This window comes from Zea mays, chromosome 6 (assembly GCF_902167145.1).
Source record: "Zea mays cultivar B73 chromosome 6, Zm-B73-REFERENCE-NAM-5.0, whole genome shotgun sequence".
Taxonomy (NCBI): Eukaryota; Viridiplantae; Streptophyta; class Magnoliopsida; order Poales; family Poaceae; genus Zea; species Zea mays.
Genome location: NC_050101.1, coordinates 181,174,668 through 181,194,391, shown reverse-complemented (window position 1 = coordinate 181,194,391; position 19,724 = coordinate 181,174,668). Strand labels below are relative to the sequence as shown.

Genomic DNA, 19,724 nt, shown 5'->3' with positions numbered 1-19,724 from the left:
TGGAGGCACGAGAGCGTTTCCAGGGATGCTTCGCCAATATCGTCTTGACGCGTGTCACGTCGAAGCGCGGAGGCGTCGCGCGGGCGTAAATGCCGAGAAAAAGGGGCGAAAACACCGCACGGTCCAAGTGCGCAGCGTCGCGAGTTATTGCTCTACAGGCGGCCATCCTCTATGAACGAGTTTCTCAACCAGCTGCTACAGCGGCCTACAGCGCGCGGCATGGAGCGAGCAGTCCCCGCGTGTCGCCCATGCTGCTCGTGTGGGCGCTCAGGCTATCCGCAACCGTTACCCTTAAATTTTTCCCCCTATATCACTTTTTCCTCCTATTTTTCCCCCTATTTTTTCATCTCCCGCAGCGGTTCCCCCTAAATACTCCTCCTATACCCCACTACCACTATAAAATATCATTTTCTATACCACTATCAATTTTTTATCTACTAACAATTACTCGTGGACCCACAGCACAGTGTTTAGGGTGATGAACAGTGACACGCTAGATCTGGGGGAGAGAGAAGGGGGCCAGCACGTAGGGAGCGCTGTAGGGGACACCGCTGCGGCCGTGGAGTACCCCTACAGCCCCCATGCAAGGGGAGAGGGAAGGGGAGGGGGATGCGTTGCGCACAGCCTCAGCATCAGTGATTATTTTACGTCGCTGAGCGTGTTGCCCATGCTGCTCGTGCGCGCGGTCAGCATCGCACTGAGCAGCCATAGCCGCCTTCGGATTCGTTCCTCCTTCCAGCAGAGCAGCCTAGCCAAATGGCGCCGTGCGTGCTCAACATTTCCACCCAGTCGCTGCTGCCTGCTGAACCATCGTAGGTGTCAGCTCGGCTCTAGGCTCCCTCCCCCCCGCATCGCAGTCGCAGCAGCAGCAGTAACAACGACACGATACCAAAAACCTCGCGTATAGAAGCCACTCGCCATTTGGGCGCGCCGCGCGGGTGGATGGGATGAGTAGGTGGCGGCCGGTGCCGAAAGGACGGCAATGCCGGAGGCGGCGCGGGGTCTGCTGGATCCAGCGGACGAGGGGAAGGTGGAACAGAAGGAGTTCTACGAGTCGCTAGATCGGATCCTCTCCTCTCCTCCTCCTCCTCCTGCTCCTCCGCCTCCGACGACGCCGACCACCACCACCCGCTGTCCCCTGCATGCGTATGATGTCTGGATCTCTGAGCCCATGTCCGTCGAGGACGACGAGTGCCGCTGCCTCCAACTCCAGCACCGGCACAGTAATAGGAGCGAGTGAAAGTACTCCACACATGAACAATAGCAAAGCATCCATTCAGGACTCAGCTAAGAACAAGAAGATTTAAAAGCTGGTACGCCCCCTTCAAGCTTGACTTGTATCAATTTCACATGTGCCATGTATGTTTTACACGCTCGCTTTTACTCCAAGGGTAAGAGCAGGATTTAGCTGACAGAAGATGATGTGCTTCCATTCCTCTTCTCATTTGACGGTACTCGTATCTGAAACCAAAAATGATATTACCACCAGGGATTATTTTGAGGTCAACAATAGATAAAAAGGACCTTTGCATGCCTGGCATATGCTGTTTCAGTGACATGGTAATCAAACAACCAACTGTGTGACTATGTCTCCCTTTGCTCCTATCCTATACACAGAAGAGGCATGAAAGAGAAGAAATATGACTGATAACTAGATTTAGATAAGAGCATAACCATTAGCTAATTTTAGTTCTCACAATATCTCCCAGCCATTGTTTTCTGAACACCTGGTCGTTAGTAATTTCTAATTTTTTTGTTTTCTTTTGAGTTTTTTTTTCAAAAAATGAGTATTGCCTTGGAGACAGAAAAAAAAAGAAATTTGTCTATGAAACTCCCTTGCTGTGAAATCCCTATCTGTTGTTTGCAATCCAACTTTGTTGTGTATTGTTGTTTCTTGCACTCACTCTTCTCTTTCCAAGGACCAAAATTGGGAACTGGTGTCACACAATGGTCTACTGAAACGAAAAAACAGATTGATACCGGGTTCTTGTATCCACTAGTAACTGGTACGCGCTTCGCGCGCATTGGAAAAAAATATTCATATAAGTTAGCAGACACGGTTACAGTGAAATGGCAGAAGAACTGAATCTAAAAAAATAGGCTTCAACTTGGGTTCATAAATAGAACAAAACTTGGACGATGCAATACTTGTCTTGTCAGGAAATTCAAAAGGACTCTGCGAGAGAGAAGACAAAAAATAGTGTATTACCAAACATGAATGTTAGTTTGGAATTTCAATATAGGATAGATTACTAACAAAGTAATACACAAGTATTAGTAGCTGCAATGAACAATACCCGAATGTTATTGAAAACACATCTTTAGCAGTAGCTGGAAAAATTTACATAAACCTGAAATGTGGTCGTGGGCAATATAACTCTGTCTAGATCAGGTAAATGAGATTTCGAACCATGGGAAACCGGATAGAACCATGAATAGATATATTCTTTTTACTGACATAAAGCCTACAAAATGTGTTAAATTACTGAATAGATATATTCTTTTTACTGGCCTAAAGCCTATAGGAAAAGAGTTTAGTACTAAGAAGCATCACTTTTTCAGATGCAATCTAATTGGTCTGAAAACAGGTAAATCGCAGGACTACGGAGGAACGCATAGTATGAAACATGAGCATATCATTATATAAGAACGCATATAGTACTGTATATTGGACTGTTCATAATAGACGGCACTAATGCACACACAAAATCGAATGAAAAAAATAGAATCTTCAATTAATGGAGTGTATCAGGTTCATAGCAGGGTAGCCTCAGCTAAACTCTGTGACTAGGCAGCCAAGAAATCAGGCAGTTAACATCGGTTTTTTAAGGTGGTGCCCTTAGTTTTGCTGGTTGCATGCTTACAGGTTTAAAACACCCTGGCTACAAGCATTTTTTGCACTATATTCTTGGCTTGATATAAGCCTGTAGTTGAATAAAATTCAGTAATCAAGTGTGAAGCACAAAACAGTTTTCTTAGCTTAGGGTGATTAAAAACATAGACAACATTATTATTGACAGTCGTTATCTGATTAGAAAAACAACTCCGAACTTCTGATGAAGCAGTAACCAAGTGCGAAGCACAAAACGGTTTCCTTACCTCAGGGTGGTACATGTAGAATGCCACAAGCCTCTGCTTAATATTCCTTTTTGACGCTAGGTATGCCGTTTCACCCTCTTGCTTGAAGACATTGTCAGCAGCACCGAGTAGCAGGCTCACCTGAAAATCAGGGTACATGCAACATGTTGTGTCATTGCGAAAAGGACCAAATGTACAGAACAATCGCATGGAGCACTGGAGACCTTTGAATAACTCACGTAGCATCTCATAGCTACAATAGATAAATATATCACCACCAGAGAAACGAATCATCTAGGAATTATTGATGTTGTATTGTGTTAGATAAATCCGCAACTCAATATTCTGTTACCTAAATTCGCTGCTAATCAACCTAAAAAAAATGCCCTCCCCTTTCGTCGAGAGGTGTAATTCAGATTAGCGAAAGTAAAAGTCAGCATTACTGAAAACTTTTCTGCAAGCAGTTCGATTTTCCAAACGTGAACTGGATCCGAAATCACATCGGGGGAAGGATATTTACCTCTCCGGCAGTTTGACCTCCGCCTTGTGCAGTTGTGCTTGACGGGGCTCCGTGCAGCCCCGACGCCAATGCTGAGCTCCCGCTCGACAGACTCGAGGTCATCCGCTATCAGTGTTGTCGCCTCAGTCTGTGCCGCCGCAACCCAAGCGCGGCTCGACAGATGCCCTTAACGGAGAGCGCCATGCTGCAGCCGCGCGCTCTTAGCGCCTCCGGTTTCTCCGGCGTCAAGATCTGCTCTGCGGCCGACGCCGGCTCCTTCGCGTCTTGCTCCGGCATGCGGACCTCATCCACCAGGACGGCGGCCTCCCTCGGCCAGTGGCAGCCCACGCGTCAGGGGAGCAGCGACCAGCGGCGACAAGCTCTGGACGAATGAGGCGGATGGCGCTTTCAGACGGAGCGCTTGGCTGGGGAGGTAGAAGGAGAAGGGGACGGGGATTGGACATGTGGCATGTGATGGGCGCTTCGCGAAAGGATGACGACAGTAGCCGTTCACAAATACATGGCACCGTTTAGTTTTTTCGAAACCTTTGACTCGTCTTATTCAAAATATTTATTCAAAAATGTAAAATTTTAAGTCATATTCAAACTACCTTGAGTGATAAAATAAATCCCAATAAAATAAATAATAACTCATGATTAAACAAATCCTAATAAAATAAATAATAACTCACGATTATTTTGAATAAGACGAGTAGTCAAAGTTTTTTAAAAAAGTCAACGACGTCATATATTTATGAACGGAGGGAGTATTATTTACCTTGCCCGTCCGGCATCTTCTGGAAACGCCGTGTACTATGGAGGCTGGGAAACGATAAGCGATGGCGTGTCCGTTGTTTGAAGATCCGACGGCTGAAAAATAAAAGGCCGACGTGGACATCACGAACGGCGAGCTTTACCTCGCCCGTCTGGCATCTTCCGGAAACGTCGTGTACTATGGAGGCTGAGAAACGATAAGCGATGGCATGTCCGTTGTTTGAAGATCCGACGACTAAAAAATAAAAGGCCGACGTGAACATCACGAACGGCGAGCTTTGCTCCCGTCTCTATTATATAGAAAGAAATCTTCTGGAAACGTCGTGTACTATGGAGGCTGGGAAACGATAAGTGATGGCGTGTCCGTTGTTTGAAGATCCGGCGGCTGAAAAATAAAAGGCCGACGTGGACATCACGAACGGCGAGCTTTGCTCCCGTCTCTATTATATAGAAAAGAAATTCAATTTGCCTCATACCGCTCAGTAGCAGGTCCGTGTATCCCGCTTCCCGTTTCGCCGTCCCCGGCCCAAAATCCCCCCTCCTCGACACCGGCGCCGTCTCCGCCTCTGCCTTCTCCGATAGCCATGGCCGCCGCGGGACCCGGGCTCTACTCCGAGATCGGGAAGAAGGCAGAGATTCGAGCTGCCGCGACCAGTAGGCTATTCGATTACTTTGTCATATATGATCATAGATACTTTGTGCTATACCTATTTATCTCCTATTCATGTTATTCGATTACATATACAAGCAGTGAAAGCGGTTACTAATAATTGTACCTTTATCTATACACATCAAAGTTCTCAAAACTACAACCCTCTTACTCGCACGCTCGCGTTTCACGATTGTTCACCCGTTCGCTGTGCGAAGCGTGGATACGAAGTCACGGGTCTCTTTTCTCCCTCCGCGGTGTGTCACGCGGGCCCGTGCGGCACGCGCTCTCTCTCTCCTCTACCCATGGCGTCTGGACCTCTTCCCACCCCTCTGTCTCGTCCGTCGCTACAGCTGCCCTCCGGCGTCCGTCGCTACAGCTGCCCTCCGTCTGTCTCTTTGGGGGCTCGGGTCTCCGTCCATCCTTGGGGCCTCCGTCCGTCTCTCCTTGCCGCTCGCTGCTCCGTCCCAACTCTCGGGGGCGTGGGCGCTGGCCACGCCCATCCTCCGCTGACGGCGAGCTCGCGTCGAAGAAACGGAGGTAGCCTCCACCTAGTCGCGCGTCGTCGCAGATTCGTCGCTGCTGCGCGGGCCCACAGTCATTCGGTCACGGTCGTCGGCATGGGCGTCGTGGACGGTCGTCCTCCTGTGTGGGCGACGTGGCTCTCCACGCCCGGGTCCGATCTCCGGAACGCACTTTACTCCCCGTCGAGACGGATCTGCTGCTGCGGTCCTGGCCCCATGTTCCACGCGGGACCACAGTCAGCCGCTGCGGGAGGAGATTCTTGGCCCTGCTGACGCCTCTCCTCGCTAAGCCCGCCGAGACAAGCCTCTACAGCGTCCGCGTGTCTCAACGGTGACGAGGAATGGGCGTCTGCGAGGTGCTGGGCATAAAGTGGTACCTTCCGCTCCTTTGTTGTCTCCTTCCTCGTCCTCCCCTTCCCCGGTTCACGTTTCCGACGGCAGCGCATGCAGATCCCCAACATCTGTGTTCCTCATTCCTTCAGATTTGGGTTTCGTCCTTTATGCCGCCAGGTGCCGTCATCATGGGGTGGCTTGAGTTGGTGTTTCTTCTGTTCGTGACCTAGATCGTGTGGAGGTCTCCGTTGGTGCAGGTTTGTCTTGCTAGCGACGGCTGACTCTGCATCTTATTCGCCTGCTTCATGTGGTGTTCTTCGGTTCATGCTCTAGGCGTCCTGTGCCCCCATCAGCTTACTTGAGCGGGTTACATTCACCGTGGTTTCTTTTGCATTCACACTGATGTTTGGGTCCTGGCAACACAAGTGTCTATAGGTTCTGTTAGGCTAGGCTGTCCAGGCATTTGGTACATCCTAACAGTATGGAGAATCCTTCGATGAAAACTACAATGTATGGTGGTAGGCGACCTGCTATCCAGTCTATAGCATGAAGTGTAGGTGGTCGCGAAGGGGTTAGGACCTGCTGTGGATGAATGGACAATAGTTTTGTTTGCCATGGATATGTCCTATCAATCATGAGTGCCTTTTATCTTCAGTATCGTTTGCCACGTATATTTTTTGTTGATTAGGTGTCGTCTGCCTTTTCCCTTCTGTGATCTTCAGCTTCGTGGTTAGGTTCCTCCTTTTGATGAATCCTTAGAAATGTCGGTTCGAACCAGGTCAAATAAATATGGGCCCAAATAGATATGTCAATGTCTAGATTGCTCTCACTTGATGCTTATGTTGTTGTTGCTGTGTGCACTTTGGATCTATAGATGTCCAAACAATGCGGGCCGCCCGTTTGACCCGTGGCACGACACGAATTTAGCCCGGTCCAAACACGGCCCGACACGGTTGGTTACGGGCCCGGGCCGGCACGGCCCGTTTAGCGGGCCGAGTATGGACAGCTACGGCGACCCGCGTGCTTTGGCCCGGCCCGGCCCGGCCCGATATATGGATCGGCACGACGGCGGCCCGCGTATTTGACTCGCACTCCCGCAGGCCGCACTGCCGCGCCGGCCCAATTCGCGTGACCCCGGCCAAAAACAAACACCCGGCCGTCATTTTCCTCTCGCAGCCAGTCGCAGTCTCGCAAACGGCAAACCCTATCGCCTGACGCCTATCCCTCTCGTCTCGCCTCGGTCTCTGGCGGCGGCGCCGCCGTTTTCCCCCATCGTCTCGGCGACTCCTGAGTCCCGACCTCGACGCTACAGCGGCTGTGGTGATCCGTCCTCCACTCCTCCTTCGTCCATTCCTCTGGTGCAAGGTTTGTCCGGCTCTGGCCTCTGGTTCTTCTGCTTTGAAAGGTCCGTCTCTGCCTCTTCGTCTCTGGTCTGGTGTGCCGCGCCGTCCTGTTCGGCAGCCTCAGCTACGGCGCCATCCCGGTCGAATCTCATCGCAGCTGATCCCTCTGGATCTCGTCCGCGGCAACGGCGCCATCCCGGCCGAATCTCGTCAGCGTAGCTGGTCCCTTCGGATCTCGTCTGCGCACGGCACAGCTGCTCTGTCTCATGATTTAAAGGTATAAATATTATTCAGATTTATTACAAATTTAGTTTTGGAGATTTTACTTGCATCCATGATCCATCCTTGCTCACGGAGATACAAATCTCGTCAGCGCAGCTGGTCCCTCTGGAGATTTATTTTTGGAGATAATAGACACCGCGCATGCATGCTCCTGCCGTCCTGCGGAGCTCTCTCAGGCTTTTTGCATCAGATATTCAGATCTGCTCCGCGAAAAGAAGAGAAGAATTGGATGCTCCGTCAGAGCAGCAATCGCCTGGCTGTCTGTCATCAAGAATTAACGCCACGATCGGCTTTTGCTTTTGCAGCTCATCATATTTGTATCAATACGATATTATCATGTGAATTGATAAATGAATTTTGTTGCCTTAATATATGTAAATAATATGTTATTATATATGATTAATTCTGTTAAATGTATGTATTTATATACTGATCTACTGTTGGTTCGGGCCAGTGGCCGGCCCGGTACGTTAAGGCCCACTGGGCCAACGGGTCGGCCCGGCACGATTTTTCCCCTGTGCGTGCCGGGTTTGGACATGTCCCTAGACACGTGGGCTAGCACGACCCGGCCCGAAGCATCAACGAGCCGTGCCTGGCCCGGCCCTATTCGTACCGGGCCGAAATGGGTTCGGGCCAGGTCCGTGTTGGGTGGTCCGTTTGGACATCTATATTTGGATCTAAGCGAGCCATTTGTAAATATAGTTGAGCTACTTGTTTTAATGCCTGGCTCTTTCCTTGTTAGGTGACGGTTGGAGGATTCTGCAAGAGGACGCTCATCGCATATTCCTTTTCATCACTTTGGTGAGTTGACATGCTTGCAGAGTTGTACCTCGTGGCTTTTTAGCGTGTATGATTGCTTTGGTTCTACGTTATTCCCATAAGTTGATTCTGGACTATATATGTTCGTGATATCCTGATGCTCACCATAGTTCCTCCAGTTCGCTATGTGTCGGGTACCGTAATTAAGGGTACCCTGATTACGTCCCTAAAAATACCTAAACGCCTGGGTAAGAAGGGGTCGCAAAACAAACACGCTCCCATCCTACCAAGGCCACGCGGAACCTAAATCGCGACTCACCCGAGGCACCATAGGCCAACAGCACAACTACGTTTCGCCCGAGCCCAACCTCGGGCGAACAGTAATCCTACGTTTCGATAGAGCCTCGGGCGGGAAACGCATTTCTGACTCGCCCGAGGGCGTCTCGGGCAGTGCTCCGGGGCGTGCCCGCCTCGGCCAACCACTCCGATCCCAGAACATGCGCATTTAATGTAGTCTGTACGGTCACCTGTCCCGCTGCAGGTGCCAAAGTCAATACAGGGCGACACGACTACGGTCTAATCTACTTTTACCTCCCACGACGACGGTCAGAGCGAAAATACGGGGTACTGTTCCCCCACTCCGACCACTGTTTCAACCACTCAGAGTGTGACTACATGCAACATCTGATCCCGGCACTCGGCCTCGGGAGAAATCTTCGCCTCGCCCGAGCCCAGCCTCGGCCAACTGCTCCAACAGGGAAACATGCGATGCCACCTGCTCTCCCGCGAACCCCGCTGAAGACAGGATGGCTACAGAAACAACAAGACTGGCGTCCAATCTACTTTCCACCATCCCGGATGACGCCTGAACCAGATTACCACACACTTTTTCACCATACCGAGCGCTGTTTCAACAGCTCCGACTCGACACGCTTGGAAACGTCTCATCCGCACTCCTGAACGGGACAGGCTCGGACACGCCCATGCTCCCGACCCTGGCCTCGGCTCTCTACCTAATCAAAAGACAGGCTACAGGGATCAGGCGTCCTTCTGCTGACCGAAGACGACGCAAAGGACAAGGGCCATCCCGCCGGTCCTACCGCTACAGGGCTCGGACACGCCTCCTCCGACCACAACAATAGCATAGCTACACCTGTACACCTGGGCCCTCTCCTTGCGACTATAAAAGGAGGAGCCCAGGGCCTTCTCTAGGCAGGTCGAGGACAACACTTCACGGTGCACTCCTCACTCCACTCCTGATATTGGCACTTGCCTCAATCATACTCAGAGACTTGAGACTCACTCCCTCTCTCGACTCACTTGTATCCCCTACTACGAGCACTTAGGTGCAAGATAATACAAGTCTCCTCCCCCCCGCTGGAAGTAGGGCCTTCTCTTGCCCAAACTAGGATATACCTTGTGTGTCTTCTTGCATCAACCATCCGGGACAAGGGCACGCAGCACAAATTCACTGGTCGGTTAGGACCCATGGGTTCAAAACACCGACAGTTGGCGCGCCAGGTAGGAGACGCTGCGTGTTGACAACACATTTCCATCAAGGTTCCGGATGGCAAATCCTGAAAACCCTTTTCCGCTTGGCACGGTGATCTGGTTCGGGAGTCTTGAGTTCATGTCCCTTGGCTACGATTATGACATGGTACTCCTCCCACCTAGACATCACACCGACGACGACTACCGTTTCTCCCAACCGGGAGGAGCACGACCGCTCCTGCTCCCCTGGCCAGAGGAGGGACACCCAGACCTCCGCCGCCGTCCCTCTCGCCGGAGGAGACGGAGACGGAACAACCGCAACCGCACCGCGGGCGGTGCTTCCCGCCCGGCCGGCGCTTCTGGGCAGGCCGATGGCGCAGACTCCCTTGTGAGGGACCTGTCTGACGTTAGCCTCGCACCAAGAACGACGACGGCTACACACGTTGCTTCCACGATAAGTCCATCAGCCCCTCCTCCCGCAATCCGGGAGGTAGGATCGACGTCACGCTCTCTCCCTTTCGGGATGAGCAATGTCGCTGCAGGCTATCCTTCTTCAGTAAGTACCCACATGAGTGCATATACTGAACTTCCAGGACACCATCTGCAGTCAACACTGGACCTGCTTGCAACCACTCCAACCTCGGAGCACGTGGACTCCGAAGTAGGAGATGACCTAGATCCTGGCCTGGACTTTTTCGGGCTCTGCGATCTCGGGTCCATGCGGCACTTCCTGTCCGCGTGCGACTACTACCTCTCCGATGACTCCAACGACTACAGCTCCGACGATGAAGGTTACAACCCGACTCGAGAATGCTTCCACGCTGAGCACGAGGAGCATGGAGGAGAGAACCAGCTTGGCATGCCCAGGATCGACAACACCCCAACACCGGCGCCGCGCATCGAAGGCCCGAGGGAGCGGGATGTGGTTCGGGCCCCCGCGGGGAGTCAGGACGCACAACTCGAACAACTCCATGAGATTTAGGCCAAACTCGATGAGGAGCAGCAATGATTACGACAACTCCAGCAAGTCAGGAAAGGGCAGGCTGAGCCCCAACGGAGGGGCACGCGCCAGATCACGCGACGTCCACCATCGCATCGTCGAGGATGCAGGGGCCGAGCAACCCCTAGTCTTTAATAGGGCCAGTCAGAACCTCGCTGCGGCGGCAATCTTGCTCTGACCAATGCCGGAGCCATCCATTATCGAGGGGCACCGAGTCCAAAGCGAGATCAAGGGTCTCCTGGAATGCGCCGCGGTCCAGCAGACCGAGAGCTCTGCCTCCCGACTTCGAGAGCCTTCCTCGGAGCACCGAGCGGGGCCCTCCCGTCAGGAGCGAGAGGCCTCGGTCCATCCCGAGCCCGCAAGGGACAAAGCCCCCAAGGTCCGAGACCGCCTCTTCGACAACCGCCAGAATCACGATGTCTGAGCCCGCCTCGGCGAGCGACTATGTCACGATGACCGCCGTCACGCCACGCGAGGCTACCACCCTCGGCGGGGTGGGCGCTACGACAGTGAGGAAGACCGAAGCCCCTCACCCGAACCTCTGGGCCAACAAGTCTTCAGCGCGAGCTATACGCAGGGCACCATTCTCGGCTCAGTTCCGAGCACCGACTACCATCACCAAGTACTCGGGGGAAACGAAGCCCGAGCTATGGCACGCTGATTACCGCCTGGCATGTCAGTTGGGAGGTACGAACGACGACAAACTCATAATTCGCAACTTGCCCCTGTTCCTATCCGACGCTGCTCGAGCCTGGCTCGAGCACCTTTCGCCCGCACAGATTCACGACTGGGACGACCTGGTTAGGGTCTTCGAGGGAAACTTCCAGGGCACATACGTGCGCCCCGGTAACTCCTGGGACCTCAGGAGCTGCCGGCAGAAGCCGGATGAAGCCCTACGCGAGTACATCCGGCGATTCTCCAAGCAACGCACCGAGCTGCCCAACATCACCGACTCAGATGTCATCAGGGCATTCCTTGCCGGCACCACCTGCCGAGATCTCGTCAGCAAGCTGGGTCGCAAGACCCCCACCAAAGCGAGCGAGTTGACGGACATCGCCACCAAGTTCGCTTCAGGGCAGGAGGCCGTCGAGGCCATTTTCCCCGAGGACAAAGGCAAGGGGAAGCGGAAGGAGGACGCCCCCGAGGCGACCACCCAATGCAACCCCGAGAAGAATAAGAAGAAGGCACCACAGGGGAAGCACGAAGTCCTCAAGACCGATCTTGTCGCCGCTACGGACCGTAGAAATCCCCGAGGCACCCTCGGGGGTCCCAATGTCTTTGACAAGATGCTCAAGGAGTCGTGCCCCTATCACAAGGGCCCAGTCAAGCACACCCTCGAAGAATGTGACATGCTCCGACGCTACTTCAACAAGCCCAACCCCTCGGCGGACGATGGCAAGAAGGGCTTTGGTGACAAGGGCGACAACAAGGACGAGGAGTTCCTAGAGGTCCACAACTGCTTCATGATCTTCGGTGGGCCAATGGTGAACCTTTCAGCACGACAGCGGAAACAGGAACGATGGGAGGTCTTCTCGGTCGGGTCGAAGTGGCAATGCCGGTCTACCTAGACTAGTCAGACAAAGCCATCACCTTCGACCGAGATGACCACCCAGACTACATTCCGAACCCAGGAAAGTACCCGCTCATCGTCGACCCTGTCATCGGCAACACCCGACTCTCCAAAGTCCTCATGGATGGAGGCAGCAGCCTCAACATCATCTATGCCGAGACCCTAGAGCTCATGGGGATCAGCAAGTCCCAGATCCGAGCTGGCGCCGCACCATTCCACGGCATCACCCCCGACAAGCGAGTCCAACCCCTCAGGCAGATCGATCTGCCCGTTTGCTTCGGCATCCCCTCCAACTTCAGGAAGGAGGTCCTCATCTTCGAGGTGGTAGGGTTCCGAGGTGCCTACCACGCTATCTTAGAGAGGCCATGTTATGCCAAGTTCATGGCCATCCCGAACTACACCTACCTCAAGCTGAAGATGCCGGGCCCAAGGGGGTCATCACTGTCGGCCCCACATATTGCCATGCATACGAGTGCGACGTTGAGTGCGTCGAGTACGCCGAGGCTCTCATTGAGTCTGAGGCTCTCATCGCCGACCTAGAGAACCTCATCAACGAGGTGCTCGATCCCAAGCGGCACGCCGACAATTTCGAGCCGGTCGAGGCAGTCAAGTCCACCCCCCTCGATCCCAGCGGCTTCAGCGATAAGACGTTGAAGGTCAGCTCCGAGCTCGACCCCAAATAGGAAGCAGTGCTCGTCGACTTGCTCCGCGCGAATGCCGAAATATTCGCGTGGAGTCCCTCGGACATGCCTGACATACCGAGGGATGTCGCCGAGCACTCCTTGGAAAAGCGCAACACCTGCGCCGCTTCGACGAGGAAAAGCGCAGAATCATCGGGCAGGAGGTCCACAAGCTTTTGGCGGCTGGGTTCATCAAGGAAGTCTTTTACCCCGAATGGTTAGCTAACCGTGTGCTAGTTAAGAAAAAGGGAGGGAAATGGAGGATGTGTGTGGATTACACTGGTCTAAATAAGGCATGTCCAAAGGTTCCCTGCCCTCTGCCTCGGATCGATCAAATCGTTGACTCCACTGCAGGGTGTGAAACCCTGTCTTTCCTTGACGCTTACTCCGGTTACCATCAAATCAAGATGAAAGAGTCCGACCAGCTCGCGACTTCTTTTATCACACCATACGACATATATTGCTACACTACCATGCCCTTCGGCCTAAGGAATGCGGGGGCCACGTACCAGCAGTGTATGAACCATGTGTTCGGGGATCACATCGGCAAAACGGTCGAGGCTTATGTCGATGACATCGTGGTCAAGACAAGAAAAGCCTGCGACCTCATCTCCGACTTAGAGATAGCATTCACATGCCTGCGGGCAAAGTTGTGCTGTAAAGATTTCCATACCTAATGAACGATCTTACTCAGCATCAGAGTCATCATCAGCATATACAGCAGCTGACCTTGTGGGCAAGAATTCTTCTTCTCATTAGATGGACCAAAAATCTGTGCGAAGAGTCACACCCATCTCCTCATCTGACTTCACCGTAACATCCACTCGTCCAGCCACCTCAACTTGTATGATTCTCCTAGTAATACCAAACGCGCCTCCAATCTTGCCAGTGTCCCTAGCCACACAAAGGAACATTTCACCGTCATGGGAGCTCTTGACCAGCCAGACTTTTTGGCCGAGATCCGTCTCTCCATAGCCAATGACTAATACAGCATGAGCTATACCCTGATCTTCCGTGTCATCTAATGTATAGGCTGGTCCATCAAGGACTACCTGCAGATAAGTAAAAAAACAGAAAAGAATTATGATTTAATCTAAAAACACACACACAACATCAATACATGACAGTAAGCTCCAGGAAATCAAAAAAACCATATGTTTGGAGAAGTAAGAGAATACCTTTTTTTCGATCAGGAAACTGTCATCAGCCCCAATAGTTACAAGCACAGGGCTCTTGGCGACTGCCCACTTTAACATTCTTTCACTTCCATTTAATATGAGATGATAATCAACTATCTTAACACCAGGAGCCTATACAGTACAAACACAAGTAATTAAAAATTATGATGATACACAGTCACTTTACTACAAGGATCATCTTGCAAAAATTTATTATTCAGTAATCATAACACAGGTGGTACACAAACCATCTCATTACAGAAAGTGTGGTGGGGAGGTTGAATTATGTACCGTGATAGACCGGACAGGCCCTTGGGCTTCCTTGTATGGGTAACTTTCTGCATTGATAATTCCACCGTTTCTCATAATGTAGTCTAGGGCCTCAGAGCATGATCCATGTTTGCATCCAAAGTTCCTGAGGTTGTTTCCATCTATCAGGTGTTGCTTAGAAAGTTTTATTAACTCCTTGTTTTGTATGAAGTGAGCTGCCTCTATGAGACCGGTGACACCAAATGCCCAGCACGAACCTAAAGAACAAATTACAAGCTCAGGTCTAATAGTGTGCGCTCAGCAACTATGCATATAAGTTACAGTAGCGAATTGCTAATAGGTAGTGACATTGCATGCTTACCACAGTCTCCCTGATCTTGTATTGGTGTCACAGCTCCATAGGTACTCCAATTGACAAATGTCGGGAGCATGTCAGGACCTGGTGGTCCAAATGGGACATCTGTACCAAAAGGAGCACCGCCGCCACGAAAAGGGGCGCTAGGTCCTATAAGATGATAACATAGATATCTTTAGAATAAAGTAACAAAAGTATGGACAAATTGAGTCCCAGCCTCAGAATGAAGCAGTGACAAACCTAGCCTAGACTTATAATGGGGAGGACACCGATAAGACGATTAGTTGCAATTAGTAGTTTATAACCGATCGGCACCAAGGAAGCAATAAGCTTGACTAACAGATGACTAGATAACATTGCCCAGGCAGATTCCATTCACTTTTGTTTTTTTCCTTTTTGAAGGCTATAGTCCTACAGAAATGGACAAGTTGTGAGGTAAGGGTTTCTAGTGGCTCACACAGCTGTGCAACCCAGTACCACGCTGCCAACAACAAAACAAAAGTTGGACCAGCAGGATTTCCCCCCCTAAATTTTTTGCTAACCCATTGAACCTGTGGCCCAACATGGGGCACACCTTCCGTTCTTCTCTTGTCTGATTTCCGTTAATTTATTGCGGATGGCCCAACATGGGGTACCACCTTTCGTTCCTCCCATCTGATTTAAGATATCCATTGCATAGATGGCCCCCAACGTAGGGGCATACCTTTCGTCCTCCCCGCCACCCCCTTCCCCCCACGATGCATAAGCAAGCAGCTTCGGCACGGCCGCCTGGGGCATCAGAGTTCAAGCAGAAAAAAAGAAGGAAAAAAAAAACTGTCGCCGCTGGGGTTCACAACTTGTTCATTTCTGTAGGACTATAGCCTTCAAAAAGGAAAAAACAAAAGGGAATGGAATCTGCCTGGGCAATGTTATCTAGTCATCTGTTAGTCATGCTTATTGCTTCCTTGGTGCCGATCGGTTATAAACTACTAATTGCAACTAATCGTCTTATCGGTGTCCTCCCCATTATAAGTCTAGGCTAGATTTGTCACTGCTTCATTCTGAGGCTGGGACTCAATTTGTCCATACTTTTGTTACTTTATTCTAAAGATATCTATGTTATCATCTTATAGGACCTAGCGCCCCTTTTCGTGGCTGCGGTGCTCCTTTTGGTACAGATGTCCCATTTGGACCACCAGGTCCTGACATGCTCCCGACATTTGTCAATTAGAGTACCTATGGAGCTGTGACACCAATACAAGATTAGGGAGACTGTGGTAAGCATGCAATGTCACTACCTATTAGCAATTCGCTACTGTAACTTATATGCATAGTTGCTGAGCGCACACTATTAGATTTGAGCTTGTAATTTGTTCTTTAGGTTCGTGCTGGGCATTTGGTGTCACCGGTCTCATAGAGGCAGCTCACTTCATACGAAACAAGGAGTTAATAAAACTTTCTGAGCAACACCTGATAGATGGAAACAACCTCAGGAACTTTGGATGCAAACATGGATCATGCTCTGAGGCCCTAGACTACATTATGAGAAACGGTGGAATTATCAATGCAGAAAGTTACCCATACAAGGAAGCCCAAGGGCCTGTCCGGTCTATCACGGTACATAATTCAACCTCCCCACCACACTTTCTGTAATGAGATGGTTTGTGTACCACCTGTGTTATGATTACTGAATAATAAATTTTTGCAAGATGATCCTTGTAGTAAAGTGACTGTGTATCATCATAATTTTTAATTACTTGTGTTTGTACTGTATAGGCTCCTGGTGTTAAGATAGTTGATTATCATCTCATATTAAATGGAAGTGAAAGAATGTTAAAGTGGGCAGTCTTCAAGAGCCCTGTGCTTGTAACTATTGGGGCTGATGACAGTTTCCTGATCGAAAAAAGGTATTCTCTTACTTCTCCAAACATATGGTTTTTTGATTTCCTGGAGCTTACTGTCATGTATTGATGTTGTGTGTGTGTTTTTAGATTAAATCATAATTCTTTTCTGTTTTTTTACTTATCTGCAGGTAGTCCTTGATAGACCAGCCTATACATTAGATGACACGGAAGATCAGGGTATAGCTCATGCTGTATTAGTCATTGGCTATGGAGAGACGGATCTCGGCCAAAAAGTCTGGCTGGTCAAGAGCTCCCATGACGGTAAAATGTTCCTTTGTGTGGCTAGGGACACTGGCAAGATTGGAGGCGCGTTTGGTATTACTAGGAGAATCATACAAGTTGAGGTGGCTGGACGAGTGGATGTTACGGTGAAGTCAGATGAGGAGATGGGTGTGACTCTTCGCACAGATTTTTGGTCCATCTAATGAGAAGAAGAATTCTTGCCCACAAGGTCAGCTGCTGTATATGCTGATGATGACTCTGATGCTGAGTAAGATCGTTCATTAGGTATGGAAATCTTTACAGCACAACTTTGCCCGCAGGCATGTGAATGCTATCTCTAAGTCGGAGATGAGGTCGCAGGCTTTTCTTGTCTTGACCACGATGTCATCGACATAAGCCTCGACCGTTTTGCCGATGTGATCCCCGAACACATGGTTCATACACTGCTGGTACGTGGCCCCCGCATTCCTTAGGCCGAAGGGCATGGTAGTGTAGCAATATATGTCGTATGGTGTGATAAAAGAAGTCGCGAGCTGGTCGGACTCTTTCATCTTGATTTGATGGTAACCGGAGTAAGCGTCAAGGAAAGACAGGGTTTCACACCCTGCAGTGGAGTCAACGATTTGATCGATCCGAGGCAGAGGGTAGGGAACCTTTGGACATGCCTTATTTAGACCAGTGTAATCCACACACATCCTCCATTTCCCTCCCTTTTTCTTAACTAGCACACGGTTAGCTAACCATTCGGGGTAAAAGACTTCCTTGATGAACCCAGCCGTCAAAAGCTTGTGGACCTCCTCCTCGATGATTCTGCTCTTTTCCTCGTCGAAGCGGCGCAGGTGTTGTGCTTTTCCAAGGAGTGCTCGGCGACATCCTTCGGTATGCCAGGCATGTCCGAGGGACTCCACGCGAATATTTCGGCATTCACGCGGAGGAAGTCGACGAGCACTGCTTCCTATTTGGGGTCGAGCTCGGAGCTGACCTTCAACGTCTTATCGCTGAAGCCGCTGGGATCGAGGGGGATGGACTTGACTGCCTCGGCCGGCTCGAAATTGTCGGCGTGCCGCTTGGGATCGGGCACCTCGTTGATGAGGTTCTCTAGGTCGGCGATGAGGGCCTCAGACTCGATGAGAGCCTCGGCGTACTCGACGCACTCAACGTCGCACTCGTATGCATGGCGATATGTGGGGCCGACGGTGATGACCCCCTTGGGCCCAACATCTTCAGCTTGAGGTAGGTGTAGTTCGGGATGGCCATGAACTTGGCTTAACATGGCCTCTCCAAGACAGCGTGGTAGGCACCTCGGAACCCTACCACCTCGAAGATGAGGACCTCCTTCCTGAAGTTGGAGGGGATGCCGAAGCAAACGGGCAGATCGATCTGCCTGAGGGGTTGGACTCGCTTGCCGGGGGTGATGCTGTGGAATGGTGCGCCGCCAGCTCGGATCTGGGACTTGCTGATCCCCATGAGCTCTAGGGTCTCGGCATAGATGATGTTGAGGCTGCTGCCTCCATCCATGAGGACTTTGGAGAGTCGGGTGTTGCCGATGACAGGGTCGACGATAAGCGGGTACTTTCCTGGGTTCGGAATGTAGTCTGGGTGGTCGTCTCGGTCGAAGGTGATGACTTTGTCTGACCAGTCTAGGTAGACCGGCATTGCCACTTCGACCCGACCGAGAAGACCTCCCATCGTTCCTGTTTCCGCTGTCGTGCTGAAAGGTTCACCATTGGCCCACCGAAGATCATGAAGCAGTTGTGGACCTCTAGGAACTCCTCGTCCTTGTTGTCGCCCTTGTCACCAAAGCCCTTTTGCCATCGTCCGCCGAGGGGTTGGGCTTGTTGAAGTAGCGTCGGAGCATGTCACATTCTTCGAGGGTGTGCTTGACTGGGCCCTTGTGATAGGGGCACGACTCCTTGAGCATCTTGTCAAAGACATTGGGACCCCTGATGGTGCCTCGGGGATTTCTACGGTCCGTAGCGGCGACAAGATCGGTCTTGAGGACTTCGTGCTTCCCCTGTGGTGCCTTCTTCTTCTTATTCTTCTCGGGGTTGCATTGGGTGGTCGCCTCGGGGGCGTCCTCCTTCCGCTTCCCCTTGCCTTTGTCCTCGGGGAAAATGGCCTCGACGGCCTCCTGCCCTGAAGCGAACTTGGTGGCGATGTCCGTCAACTCGCTCGCTTTGGTGGGGGTTTTGCGACCCAGCTTGCTGACGAGATCTCGGCAGGTGGTGCCGGCAAGGAATGCCCTGATGACATCTGAGTCGGTGATGTTGGGCAGCTCGGTGCGTTGCTTGGAGAATCACCGGATGTACTCGCGCAGGGCTTCATCCGGCTTCTGCCGGCAGCTCCTGAGGTCCCAGGAGTTACCGGGGCGCACGTATGTGCCCTGGAAGTTTCCCTCGAAGACCCTAACCAGGTCGTCCCAGTCGTGAATCTGTGCGGGCGAAAGGTGCTCGAGCCAGGCTCGAGCAGCGTCGGATAGGAACAGGGGCAAGTTGCGAATGATGAGTTTGTCGTCGTTCGTACCTCCCAACTGACATGCCAGGCGGTAATCAGCGTGCCATAGCTCGGGCTTCGTTTCCCCCGAGTACTTGGTGATGGTAGTCGGTGCTCGGAACTGAGCCGAGAATGGTGCCCTGCGTATAGCTCGGCTGAAGACTTGTTGGCCCAGAGGTTCGGGTGAGGGGCTTCGGTCTTCCTCACTGTCGTAGCGCCCACCCCGCCGAGGGTGGTAGCCTCGCGTGGCGTGACGGCGGTCATCGTGACATAGTCGCTCGCCGAGGCGGGCTCAGACATCGAGATTCTGGCGGTTGTCGAAGAGGCGGTCTCGGACCTCG

The 19,724-nt window shown here is 51.6% G+C and overlaps 2 protein-coding genes across 7 annotated transcripts; one reads left to right on the top strand and one right to left on the bottom strand.

The window, feature by feature from the left end:
• The first annotated feature begins 688 nt into the window (after positions 1-688).
• Positions 689-14,060, top strand: LOC118472281 (uncharacterized). 3 transcript variants are annotated; one of them, XR_004850434.1, is made up of 2 exons: positions 689-1,313; positions 1,391-1,826. XR_004850434.1 is itself a non-coding variant. In XM_035960260.1 (2 exons), the coding sequence occupies exon 2, from the start codon at positions 11,149-11,151 to the stop codon at positions 12,298-12,300; it is 1,152 nt and encodes a 383-aa protein (XP_035816153.1). In that variant the 5' UTR covers positions 882-1,313; positions 8,225-11,148; the 3' UTR covers positions 12,301-14,022. The 3 variants fall into 3 exon arrangements, 2 of the variants coding, with proteins under 2 accessions (XP_035816153.1, XP_035816152.1); XM_035960260.1 differs by lacking the exon at positions 1,391-1,826 and adding an exon at positions 8,225-14,022 and having other exon boundaries at positions 882-1,313; XM_035960259.1 differs by lacking the exons at positions 689-1,313; positions 1,391-1,826 and adding exons at positions 4,282-7,477; positions 7,579-14,060.
• On the bottom strand, positions 1,289-4,194 carry LOC109940246 (uncharacterized). 4 transcript variants are annotated; one of them, XM_020539684.3, is made up of 4 exons: positions 3,599-4,194; positions 3,100-3,219; positions 1,535-1,607; positions 1,289-1,461 (listed from the first exon to the last, which is right to left on the bottom strand). In XM_020539684.3, the coding sequence occupies exons 1-4, from the start codon at positions 3,698-3,700 to the stop codon at positions 1,442-1,444; spliced, it is 315 nt and encodes a 104-aa protein (XP_020395273.1). In that variant the 5' UTR covers positions 3,701-4,194; the 3' UTR covers positions 1,289-1,441. The 4 variants fall into 4 exon arrangements, with proteins under 4 accessions (XP_020395273.1, XP_020395270.1, XP_020395274.1 ...); XM_020539681.3 differs by having other exon boundaries at positions 1,289-1,607; XM_020539685.3 differs by lacking the exon at positions 1,535-1,607 and having other exon boundaries at positions 3,599-4,183.
• Positions 14,061-19,724: the final 5,664 nt, after the last annotated feature.

Coding starts and splice junctions, on each gene's coding strand:
- LOC109940246 (XM_020539681.3), bottom strand. CDS start 3,700: ATGACCTCGAGTCTGTCGAGCGGGAGCTCAGCATTGGCGTCGGGGCTG. Junction 3,220..3,598: donor GAGGTCAAACTGCCGGAGAG/GTAAATATCCTT, acceptor CCTGATTTTCAG/GTGAGCCTGCTACTCGGTGC. Junction 1,608..3,099: donor TCTACATGTACCACCCTGAG/GTAAGGAAACCG, acceptor TTCTGTGTATAG/GATAGGAGCAAAGGGAGACA.
- LOC118472281 (XM_035960259.1), top strand. CDS start 11,149: ATGTCTGAGCCCGCCTCGGCGAGCGACTATGTCACGATGACCGCCGTC.